The sequence below is a fragment of the Oryzias melastigma genome, linkage group LG16, assembly GCF_002922805.2.
Source record: "Oryzias melastigma strain HK-1 linkage group LG16, ASM292280v2, whole genome shotgun sequence".
Classification (NCBI taxonomy): Eukaryota; Metazoa; Chordata; class Actinopteri; order Beloniformes; family Adrianichthyidae; genus Oryzias; species Oryzias melastigma.
In genome coordinates this window covers 6573524-6586477 of record NC_050527.1, presented here as the reverse complement: position 1 = coordinate 6586477, position 12954 = coordinate 6573524, and the positions used below count along the sequence as shown (strand labels likewise).

The 12954-nt window shown below is 42.2% G+C and overlaps 1 protein-coding gene across 1 annotated transcript; it reads right to left on the bottom strand.

Annotated features, from left to right (window-relative positions):
* Positions 1 to 263: 263 nt before the first annotated feature.
* On the bottom strand, positions 264 to 6160 carry il11a (interleukin 11a). The gene is made up of 5 exons (XM_024267901.2): positions 5083 to 6160; positions 4282 to 4439; positions 1965 to 2060; positions 1656 to 1817; positions 264 to 1562 (listed from the first exon to the last, which is right to left on the bottom strand). The coding sequence occupies exons 1-5, from the start codon at positions 5087 to 5089 to the stop codon at positions 1383 to 1385; spliced, it is 603 nt and encodes a 200-aa protein (XP_024123669.1). The 5' UTR covers positions 5090 to 6160; the 3' UTR covers positions 264 to 1382.
* Positions 6161 to 12954: the final 6794 nt, after the last annotated feature.

Genomic DNA, 12954 nt, shown 5'->3' with positions numbered 1-12954 from the left:
TATGGAGATAAAAGAGATACTCTTCCATTGCACACATTCTTAAACATTTATTTCACCAAGGCACATATTTCACATTAAGGCCAATCAGTGTGTAGAGGAGGCATCTTGATGGTACAGAAATAATTTAAAATGTGAGTATACTTTTAGATAAAATTGGAATAAAAACTGTAAAAAAGCACAAAAAGGAAAGGAGACTCGCTCCACTGCGCATTAAAATAAATATTTCCAACAAGTTATTTCAATAAATAAACAATACTGTAACAAATAGGAGGGAATAATAATTATTGTGATAAAAACGGTAGAATATTTTTTTTAAGAACAACGTATAAGAAACATTAGCACTGTATACAACAATTTACATTCTTGTACATTTATGTACACCTGTACAGAAGTGTCGCAATACATAGTATTTTAAGGCTCTGGGTTTTTAATTAAAACTACAAAACTTTTCAAGCCCAAAGCACAGATTCAAAATCAGCCAGCTCACTTTCCTGAGAGGCTAATCCTAACAAGTTTGTGCAAAAAAAAAAAAAAAATCTAATCGGAACCATCAGTGCTCAACAACAGGGCACATTCATACAACTTTACCACAATGTTAAACATGCCTCCTCATGCAGAACTCGAGGAAGAAGAACTGAAAATAGAAATTCAGACTGTGGAACAAAAGACGGTATTCCCTTCTATTGGTTTACCATACTACCACATTTCTTAATAAATGCAAAGCATTTCATAAGGCCTCAGGTAAGAACTTATTTTCTGGGCATGGTTAGAGAAAACATTGAGGTCCTCTAAAATAATTGCATCGAGGGACTCTTAAATATTACTTTGGTTGAAATGATCTACTGGTAAAAACACTAGTATAAGCCATGGACGAATGCAACATAAATAAAAATAAAGCAAAGGATTGGAGCTGAATGGTAAATAAGTGCTAGGTGTTTTGATTGTTTACTTTTTGTTGTTTTGTGAATCAGCGAGACACAAAAGGAAGATGCTGGCATGTAAATTCACGTTGATATGGAAATAAAGATAAGAGTGACACATTAGAACTTCAAATAAATAATATTAAATAAATTACTAACAGTCAATAAATAAATAAATACATAAATAATAAGGAAACAAGGCCTTTAGGGGAGCGATCAGGATGTTGTGAGAAGATCGTGGACACTGACAGTTTGCTTTAACGGTTGCCTGGATGGTGCTGCAGTGCGCCGTTTCCTCGCTGGCTCTCGTGGACAGATACATTCTTCAACACACATCTTGACACTGAAATGTGGTCCTGTGAAGGGATGCTGCTGACTCCAGTGCACTCTTAACATGGTCCTGATTTCCATTTGACTGTGGCACAAGGCCACGCATTTAAGGCATTCCGTGACGACAGATTATCATTGCACTGCGGAGGCTTTGGGCTTGAGGCCCATGAACGCTCTGATTGCCCAGTCGCAAAAGAGGTTGAAGTGTTGGAGGAGTTCTTGGGTGGACTGCAGGACTTCAAAGTGATACGGCAGGTGAGAGGGGAGGGAAGGGGTTGCTGGAGTTAGCACTGGGGCTTCAACCCGCTGCATCTACACATCGAGAAAAAGAACCAAATGTAAAGAAAATGATAAATCCATCTCATTTCAAGATTTAAAAGCAGCTCTGGAAATTCCGTCTGTTACCTGATGGTGCAGCATTGTGATGACAGATTTAATCTCTGTGATCATCTTCTCCAGCTTGGGGACTGCAGGGTGGTGGTGCTTTTTAGAAACGTTGCTCAGCCAATCAAAGTGATCCTTATACAGTTTCAGGTCAGCATGGAGCTGGGAAAGTGTGGGCTTCAGCTGGGGAAAGCAAAGACATATGACATATGAGTCTGAGCATGGGTGTGGTAGGATGTTTCAGGGTGAAATGGTTCCAACTCTCCCGCTCCGCACGCACGCAAAAACAAATACTGTCCACACACTCAAAACAATTGGCAGGAGCGTTACCTCAAGATTGTGAAGATCGGTGGCTAATCTGTTGCTCATCTCGGGCAGCGATCTAAACCTGTGCGACTCCACATCTGAGTCAAATTCATGCTTTTTCTGGAAAAGAAAATAAGACACAGAAGCTCGTAAGTACCTTGCATACATTCAATCTCAATCATCCTCAGAAATGTCAAGGCAGCATGAGGAAAGTATTAGTCCATCACTTCGACTGGGTCAGTATTTTTCTTTTTTTCGGTGCCTAGAAACAGTAGCTCTTACAAAACTGAGTCTGGTTGATTGGGTCAGTGTGAGTTCAGCCACATCCAGCCACCCCATATGTCAACAATAATTGCAAATGACCTGAACCCACAGGATGTTTTCTGCTTGGAGTGAGGATAACAACATATGCAATGACTAAGAAAGCTCCAAGTGGCACAGACAACACAAGGCTGTGGGGAAACTCCAGGGTCACAGTTATAAAAAGACAGAATGACGTCGTTCTGCTGTCCAGTTCAAGTTGTAAACTTCATGTGGACAACACTGCAGTACTCAGTGTCACCACCAGAGGGGGATAAACTACCTAACTGTGAGGCCATGACATTTGCCTAAAAGGCAGCTGAGATTTTAGCATTTAAGAGGATTCTCTGATTCGTGTGGACAAATGGAGATGACTGATGTGACATGCGTCATTTCCAATCAGTGAAGGAACATAACAATATTAGGGTAATGAGTGCTGAGAAATGCTTTTATGTAAACAGGCGGAGTGTGTCTAATGCTTCCTTAACCTGCAGTGATGTGTTTTCCTCGCCCTGCTGTTTTCTCTCCCTTGTTTGTGTTGGTGTTTGTGGCAATGAATGCGTTTCATTGTCTCTCATGTCTCTCCATCAGCCTTTGGTAAGAGATTTCTTGTGTCTGCCACTAAATGTTTTGTCTCTGCCTCTTTTGTCCCCCTCCATCCCTTACATCCCTCCTTTCCCCCTCAAACCAATCTCACAAGTGCATACAACTTCACATGCACGTGTGCATGCACGCACGCATGCCCCCCCCTCCCGGCTTGTCATTCTGTTGGCCCCTCTGATCTCTTCATCTCTTGTGGTTTTTCTGCTCCATCTTTCTCAGCCTTTAATTTTCCCTCCTTTTTCTTGCTCTCTCCACGGCGGAGCATGACCTCACCCGACCAGAACTTAGCATCCAGCCTTCTCCTTCCTGAATGCAAATCCCGAAATGTGATAAATCTTTCCGATTTTTATCGGGTCACTTTGCTGTGGCGACCGAAAGCAAAACACTAAACACCACACCTATGGCATCACGACTATTTACAGAACTCTCAATTCTCAAAGTCATAAAAAAAGCATACAGACACTTGCGTGTTTACATATATAACATGCATGCTGCATGGCATGCAAGTATACACAGCCTCATCTATTGCCCACAGAAATAGCCACTGGAAATGTACACACGTGTGTGCACAGATGTGCACATTTCCCTCTTTTCAAAGCATTGGCTTCATTGCAGGGACTTTCCAAAGGTTCTTTCTCTTCTCTTGAGTCAATTCAATCCAATCAAAAACTATTTTTTAATAGATCTTTTACAATTTAGATGTTGCATTATCTGCTTCTTCTTATAATGATGGTTATTGTCAAACAACCAGATTGACAGACACTATCTGCAGGCAAAAACTAGAGAGAGTCTGCAGCTATTTTTGATGCTATCCTCCAAACAAAAGACTTTATACATTTGCATGATGCAAAAATAGAACCAGATTAGCGATGTGCAACCAAAGATCAGACGATACGATCCCACATTATTTTCACTTGTTAAAACACGGCGTCAGATTTTCCTACTGAGCTGTCAGTTCTGAAGATGAAACATTGCAAACATCAAAGTCAGTCATATTAAAAAACAATAGTCCTGCAGGTAAATTGTTGAACATGTTTTAGCAGAAGAAATAAAATGAAGTTGCACCTTAATTTGCAGGTTAATGCAACACTTTTAGTGAGGTGATCTGACACAAGGTTGCTGAGTCAGAGCATGGAGTTCGGATTAAAAGTGAGATCACCAGTCAATTCTGCAGGGGACTCTTTAAGCATGCAGCCAGACTATGATCAATAAAATCAGCTTATGGCCCACACAGAGGAACCTGAGCAAACCATGTCAGCCAAACTATTTCTCGCCCTGATGCAAAGCCCTGAATTACTAAACTAAATCCGTTTAGTGGGCGATTAAGCTGTTGTGCAATGAGCAGCATCCTCTCACCCCCAACAGGAACAAATCAATTAACCTTTTTCTCTATCATGCAGGGTGGGGTGATAAGGGGGTGGGTGACGTCAGCACTTACCAGCAGTTTTTGCGCGAGTTTCTTCAGATTGGTGGTGTGATTGGTCAGCTTGTCCAGGTCGCTGGCGCGCCGCGGCGGCACCGGGGAGGCAGAGGCGAACACGGGCAGCTGGGCCAATAGCAGCGAGAAGAGGAGAGACGAGGAGGAGTCGAGCAGCACTGGAGATGAAGACAAAACGGAAGCAATTAGAGCGGCGAGGCGCTGTCATGTCATCATAATGAGAAAGGGCCCCGGGGCCACGGGCTGTCAGCGGCCACAGATTGCAGCAACGACATAAACAATGCAGCCCCGCAGCGAGGATCTCTGGAGTCATGTTTTCACAGGCTGAACGCAAATAATTAAACCATTAAAGAAAGGGGAAAAAAAGCATCAACTATCTCCTATATCTTCACCTCAAGCGAGGCAATGAATGCTGCGGATTGTCACACCTGCAACGCGAGCTGCTGGTATAAATTATATAGAGCAAGCCAAGTCTAACAGTAAGCTCATTCATTCTTTTCCTTTCAAGTTCAGATTCAAGGCAGACGGGAGTATTAAAAGGCAACCACACTGGAGCTGAAATGATGAAATGAAATGATAATTACAGGTGAACCACAAGACACAGGTCCCCCACCCCACCCTCACCCCATCCCTCACCAAAATAAATAACAGAGCTCTCACTGTAACTGAATTACCCAGCCAATAATCTGATCATTTCGAATTTAAATAATTTCTCATTTAGAATAAATTGAATTGAATGAAATAGGAGCGGATGTTTTTTTCTTCTTGTTTATGGAGTAAACAAATTTGAGAAACACTTACATTTCATATTGGTTCTTGGTCCAAGAGACAGTTGAGCGGTAAATAAATAAATAATAATGATAGTAAAAAAAAATAATAAATAAATAAATTGGAACTCCGGAAACAGTCACGGGCTCTCCCCCGGTTTCTTGATTGGGTGCGCAAGAGGATGAGAGGCGCACACAGGCAAAGACCAGAAAACGAAGAAAAAAAAGTAAACAAAGTTTTCAGTCTTTGGAAAAGTTTGGAGAAGAGCCCTCGCAGTCTTTATAGAGAGCGCAGAGAGGCGCTTGGACAGTTTGGAGAGGCAGCGGCAGTTGCGCAGAGGGATGCGAGTGTAGGTCCAATTTTTGCGCGCAGTGAAGTGTTTAGGCTTGTTTAAAACTTCCTTTATAAAGACGTCGGGCCTATGACACATCGGCAGTGACTCACTTCATTCATAAAATTACACACACACACTTGCACACGCGCTCTTCCCCTCCTCTCTCTCAGTCTCTTTCCTCCTCCCCTGCTGCCTGTCTCTCTTTAAAAAAAGAAAAAAGTTCTCTTGTGTTTTCTTTTTTCCTCTCTCTCCTCTATCACTTTCTCCTGTCCCATTCTGGTCCCTATCTCCAGCACTTCCTCCGTCGCATCCCGCTACCTGTGCCAATCGGCTTCATCTACATCTTTCTATCTTTTATCTCAGAATCTCTTCCCCTCATCTCTGTCTATCACTGCAGAAAAAAGCCTTTTGTTTTCACATGTATCTGTCCATCTTCCAGAGCCACTCCAGTTTGACCTGTCCTCTCTGCTTATATTTAAAGCAGCAAAATTACACTCAGAAAACACCTTTTCACACCCTTTTGGGCATTTTTTTTTCTTTTCTCAGAGCCCCTTCTGAGACGCAGCCTGTTATTTCCACTCCTCCACCCACCCCCCACTACCCACCCACCTCCTTCTTATTTTGCTGCCTCTTCTGTCCTTCCTCCGGGTAAAGGAAAGAGTGAGAGATGGATGGGAGCAAGAAAGTGGTGTTCCAGGCCAGAAGGGGCCTCTGAAAGTGCTGCTCCGAACAGATATTCACGGTTTGGATGGTCTGACATGGGGTCAGAGCCAGGGGCGGAGCAGCTAAAAGCTACTGAAAGGTTTGACCCCCCAATTTTTGAGTCAAAATTAGTGTCATTATTGTCAAAACAAGTTTCTTTAAGTGTTGCAAAAATAACAAAAGCAATATTTTTCAATGAAATAAAACAATAACATATGCACACAGAAAACAGTTTAATTCCCAGGGGACAAGATAAGCTTCATCCAGTGTGGCTCTTTGGGCAAAACGTTTTGCACTACTTCCTTGTTGCCACAAGGGGGCCTCACCCCTGTCTCACATGGCTAGCGTTATGGCTCTGATGTGAGCGCCGCAGTCTTTGCGTTACTGTAAAGTGCAAGAGGAAATCACACTGCAGACGATCACGTTCGACCTCTGTGGTCTGGCCTCTGTGAATCCGTTTCGTTAGGTTCAGCAGAGCCATCCAATAGTCAATATGGGCCATCTGCTGTAACTAGACCGCTCCCGCATCACACCTGAGCTGTAACGTTTTCTGTGTGAGCCCGGGGTAAGTCTGGGTCCCCCGAGCTAGCAAGGTCAAGTGGGCCCCATATGCTTCAAAAATGGGCAGAAAATGTGGGCCCCACCGTGGTGGCCTCACCTGTGTTTTCCCCCACTGGTTAAAGTGGGTACTCAGTGGAGTAGCTCACTATGCTGACCTGCCACCCAGTGGCGATCTCCACCGCCCAGGGGCAGGCAGATTTGGCAGGGTCGCCGCCCAGGCTGCTGGACCCTGGGCAACAGAGCCAATGAAGGTAAACACAGGTGGGGTCACCATGGAAACTGCAGACAAGCCCAATTGGAGCCTACATTTTCTGCCCACTTTGAAACCATATGGGGTCCACTTGGCCTTGCTGGCTGGGCCCTGTGCCTGTCCCCAGGCAGAATCAAATACAGGGATGTATCAGGAAGGGCATTTGCTATAAAAATCTCTGTCAAACCCCTGAAGGGATAAACAGAAAGGCGAATAACAATTACAATAACAGAACTGTTTGAAATACACCTTTAATTATATTATTTTGGCCTAAAGTCTGTTGTTCTCATTTGCCACCTTTCTAAAGTCTTCTTCCCATATAAAATATTCTAGTTCCATCAGAGCTACACAGATATGCATGCGTGCACTAGGGTGCATTTGACTCAGTGTCCTGACAACCTTCCCTTTGCATCAAAACATGCCTCACAGATGATCCAGAGAGGTGCAGGGGGCATCACCCGCTCAACAAGCAGCTTGGAAATACTCAGTCAGGTGCAGTAAAGTGTGGTTTGCTGCTGCAAGAGGCAAGAATGAGTCTACAGCCGTCACACTAACACATCATACTGTACACAAACTGTACAGTAAATCACAGGGGAGACCCACAAACATACACAAGAGGAGCGAGAATGTAAAGCAGGACTGGAGAAAAAACATCGCTGGATCTGGGTGTGAGATTAGGAGACCCTCATTCACAGACATACACTCATGGTGTGGTTAGAAAATAATTAGCGGTGGGCTTTGAATGTGTGCACCCTCACGCACATATACACACACGAGAGCTGCCGGTCCGATGGTGGGCCCACGCAGACAAACAAACACCCTCCAAAAGATGTGAGCCTGGTGGCGTTGAGTGGGTGACGCAAAGTTGCTGCGGTCAAAAAAAAGGGGGTCATGCTCTGTTTTTGTGGGTCAACAGTAGAGAATAAACTCTGGGAAAAAAGAGGAGAGCTGGAGGAGGAGAGGAAGTAGTTGAGTGTGGTAGGACGAAGGGAGATATTGACACACTCGTTCTTTTTAATTTCCCACATCAAAGGGGCGTTTGAAGACACAGCTGGGGAGAGAAGAAAAGAAAGAGTGAAGTTAGTCACTCTCCCTCATTCCCTCATGATGGGGGTCTCTTGGGTGGTTCTGAAGCGCACGGTCTGATGTGAGGCCATCAACCAGAGCTGATCACTCACACACACAGAACAGGGTGGCTGCCCCGCAAGAGGGGGAGTGCACGTGCCTGGATGTTACCACCCCACATTTTCAAAAAGGGGTCTCTTGTCTTTGTTTTTTTGCATTTATTGTGTCACAAGCAAGACGCAAAAACACATGTCTGTTGGAAACTAAAGGGGGGAATCCAAGGTTGGTGTAAATGGGTGTGCTTTCACTATATGCGTGTAATTATGGGTATGTGGTGCAGAGTCTGCACAACGTGCATTAAGGCCGTGTTTGCGTGTCTGTGTGTGTGTGTGAGTGTGTTTGTGTGTGGCCTTCATATGCTACCCATTACATCACCAATCTGTGTAAACCACCACAGGAGAAACAGAGTGAGACAGTCAGACTACGACCTGAAAGACATCAGAGAGGTTGGGGAACCTGTGACACGGCCTGCCAGCCTTCCACACGGCCAGACGAGCTTTACTCATGTTTGCTCAGTTCGCCCAGCTCCACACTGGCTTTCCTGTGCAGCAGGGCATTCACATTTACTTCAAATCACTCATATGCCTCGCCCTCTTCGTCCACCTTTTGCCCCGTTATTAATTGATGCAGTCTCTCATGCAATTTAGCTTCATGAACCACAGATTTACTTTTGACTTTTATTTACAGATCTGGACGCATTTGGCTAACCTTTCGCATAAAGATAAATATGGTGTTTTTAACATGTTCTTGTGACATTTTTTCTTAGAATGGAGAACATACATTAAGAAAATTGAGCTCAAAATTGTATTTCTTAGTATTTATTTATTGAAATCGTTGTGATTCAAGAGCATATGATAAATGTTGTTTGGAAAAGCCTTTAGCTGCAATCCCCATTTTTATTTGTTAGTGTAAGCAAGAAGATGATGGGAAATGACAACAGTCCCGCCCACAACTCAGAGATGAATTTCTAATGAGCTCCAGCTTCTCTGCAGAAACTATGTCCTAGAAAATGAAACAGGTTTTCATAATCATAATTAAAAGACAATTAGGAAAACTTATTTAATACGCAAAATATGATTGTAATTTATATAAATATAATGATTTGATTCACATTTACAAGACACTCTATTTATTTTTGTTAAATCCTATTTTTTTTAAGTATTTCTTTACACTTTTAGGCTAAATAGCACAACTATTTGTGAAAATCTTAATTTGTTCTTAAACAATCAGAATAGATCTTATGGAAATAATTATTTTTTTGCATTAGGGTTAAATAAATTGTTATTTTTTATCTCTAAGTTGCATCTGTTGACAGCTCTAGACTGTGAGTGAGGCTCATTCAATAACAGGTGAAAGAAACATGATACAATTGTGTCTTATGGAGCCAGTTATAAATTATTGACTCTAAAAGAGCAACAAATGTAGTCAAAAAAGAAAAAAAAGAATAGGGAAATAAATGGTTTAAACCTACTTTTATGGTTGCCATTTTTGATATTACATAACCAGACACTGGTTTTTCCAAAACTGTGCAACCAGGTGGACACAACTTGTTGGAAATTCCCTGGTAACAGTTATGCTATGTTAGCAGTTATGGAGGTGTAGGTTTGATGTCACCTGTCAATCACAAGATTACACATCAATTTTCTGTGCCAGATATAATAATGATAAAAAAATTAAATCAAAACCAGTAAAAACAGTTTTCACACAAATGAAAGCCATCGATTATAGATGAGAATGTCAGAAAGTTTTATTTGTTTATCAAATTGAACCACTTGCATAGAGTAAACGAGGACCACATTGTTTTTCTAAAGAGTCCCTAGTGGTTACTTGATGAATTGCATCTAGATTAAGTTAATTTAGGTTTGAAGGGGGTGTACAATGTTTTTCTTAAGTCTTTCGGAGTAAACTATATCTATGTATTATCATATATTACCTTTGGCACACTAAAGACCAAATCATTCATGAAATATGACTTATTTGGTGTTTTTTGTTTTGTTTTGTTTTTTGCCTACCTGGAAGTAAGACGATTGGATCACTGAGGATTTCTCTCCTTGTGAGTTCCACCCATTTCATGATGTCATCTTAGAGCCAGCCTCTACAGCGTAATACGTTTTTCCCACAAAACTAAACTACACCCCATACTCCACCTGAAAGAGATGGTTCTCAATTTGTGACATCAGCTTGTGTGAACCCACATGGGTTGCGAGGGGCTGGTGCTCAGAGCGCAGGTTTTTAGACGAATATGTGAATACATCAAAATATCGCTTTGGGGTTGTTTATAGTTACAAATGAGCATTATAATGCACTTAAAAGCTCAAAAAGTTGATTTTGCATCGTATAGGCCCTTTAAAAAACCCTCAATCAGGAAGCTACCAGGTTTCTGTTTCTGCAAAAAGAGGTAAGTGATGCACTTCATGATAAAAAAAATACTTTTCCAAAGAAAGCTAATGTGCTTCTTGCAGGGAATCTTTTAAATAGGAAAGTCTATAAAACATAAGTGTGTTTTATAGACAACAACACACAATCCCAAAGATTCACAAGACTGTTATTGCTTGGTGTGAAAAATGTTTACTTGGGTACTTTTCCTTTCAAGCAATCATGAATCATACTTGTTACTTTTAAAGATATTATCATGTAAAGTTCAGGATTTTCTGTACATTTCACAAACACTAGATAAAAAAGAAGGAATACCTTGTTAAATAATACTGAGTTATGTTGGGGGTTTTTTGTTCACTGTTTGCTCTGCTGCAAATATAGTTGTGGTCAGATTAGGAGAGCAAATACTATATCAGCCCATTTCAATAACACTGGTTTTCCCATCAGTGTTTATGGCCTTGACTTAATTTCCACATCCAGCTGGTTGATAAAGCAGTCTTGTGGATTTTCGTCTAAGACGCGTGTTTTGCTTGCTTCAGAGTCTCATGTGCAAACACTGAAAACGCTGGCCGTCCTACAGCGTAGCTCTCCTGGTAAAAGGGATTATGTGAGGAGCAGTAGCAGTAAATTCATCATTTTTATGTTGCATCTTCATTTCCTCAAGGGAATTCCAGCAGGGCTTGAGTAAACAAACCCGGAGATTACGTTCAAAGGACAAGCCAAATGTCCAACCTGTTACTGTTAATATTTACTCTGCCGTAACAGCTCACTTTCAAGTTTCCTTGTGACCTCCTCAACCTCCTCCCTCCTTTCGTCTGCACTCCATCATCCCTCCTTATATTCATTTTCTTAAGCCCTCTGAACTGGCAGCATGTTCTGTCTGGGGAACAGTCATGGCAACATCACCCCAACTCACTGCCCACCACTTCTGCAGCTCCTTTCCACTTTGCTCCTCCGTTTGTCCCTTACTTTTGAACCTACGTCAGAGAGCAAGTGAGTGTGTTAATTGTTTGTGAGGAGTTCTGGTGAAAAAAAAGGACACGCAGGACGGGAATTGAGCAATAAAGTGACGTCTCTGACCCTCTCTTTCTCACAGTATGAGATCAGCGGTAAAGTGCTGTTGTCTTTTTTTTGTGACCAAAACCTTCCAGTTGCACGAAAATAAAACAATTTATGCATCTCAAGGGAGTCAAGAATACTCCCCGTGGAGTTTATTCGCAAGTCTACTGTGTCAATTGCTCTCTTCTTTTACTGTGTGAGCAGTCCTCTCGAAACAGATATGGCTGTTGTGCATCTGGTGCCTTGCCTTTTTTATTAGACCATTAAAGGAGGACATTAACCAGCATCATTATTGCAGGTTTCCTCCACTGGCTCAGCTCCGTGCAAAGGGCAGGATGCAGGGATGAAAGGGAGTGCATGAGGCAAATGTCTCTCCTGGCAGAAACTAGGGTGGGCACCGTGTTTAAATCAGCTCTCTATTAAGCGCACATTTACAAGGCTCATTTTGTTTAAAAACCAAACTCTATGGTATGTGACAAAACACAGTGTATGGTTGTGTGAAAAGTTGTACACCTTTTTTTGAATTTTATGGTTTCATGTTTTATTTTATAATAAAAAAAACACATCTGGTGCTCATGGGCTTTTTCAGTTGGATTAAAAAAAAGCTTCAAATGAACAACAACAAATAGTTTATGTAAATATATCCTAAAAAATGCACAGTGCACAATTTGACATGCAGGTTTAAGTACATATTTTATGCACAAAATGACTTGAATCCTACGTGTTGTTTTGGAACAACTTCTGCATGTTTGTCATCAGTATTTAGATTATTTAGATGTAATAAATTACACAGAGATTTTCGGCTGGATTTGGAGGAAATCTCCGAGTAATTTAAACAACCAAATCATCTTAATCCTAATCCTGAACTGGGTTTATGATTCATTTTTTACTTTGGCAGCAGTAATGTGCCTAAATGCCGTTGTTAGGAAATTAGCCCAAACCATAACTTCTCCACCACCCTGTTTGAGAGTTATGCTGAATTCACACTCAGCACAATTAGCATTGCAGGGGCGTCAAGTTTCATTATGTCAATGTACAGATGCGGTCTGTGGTCTTGCGGTGCGATTTGGGCAACGAAGTTGATGTCAACCAATAAGGGATTCAGCTTTGGGCACGTGATGTTTTCAGTGAGTCGATCAAGTGTAGAAAAAAAGATCCAATATGAGGATTAGGATAAGGATTTTTGTCCTGAGCTTCCATCAGTTTTCTTAACCCACAGGGGCCTTAGGGTTGCCAGAGACTGTCCTGGTTACTGTTGGGCGAAGGTGGGATACACCCTGGACAGGTTGCCAGCCTGTCACAGAGCTCATGGAGCAATCGCATCTGCTACACTAGCTAGACATCTGGTGTAGTGAGCTAGCAAGCACTGCAGTCCAGGGGCCAGCAGAGCTAGCGGTGTTGCCGCCCAGACTGCCGGTCTCTGGGCAGCGGAGCTCGCTATGCTGGGCCGCCGGTGGTGTACTGTCTGGCAAACAGAGAGCTGCCATGGATGCTGTCA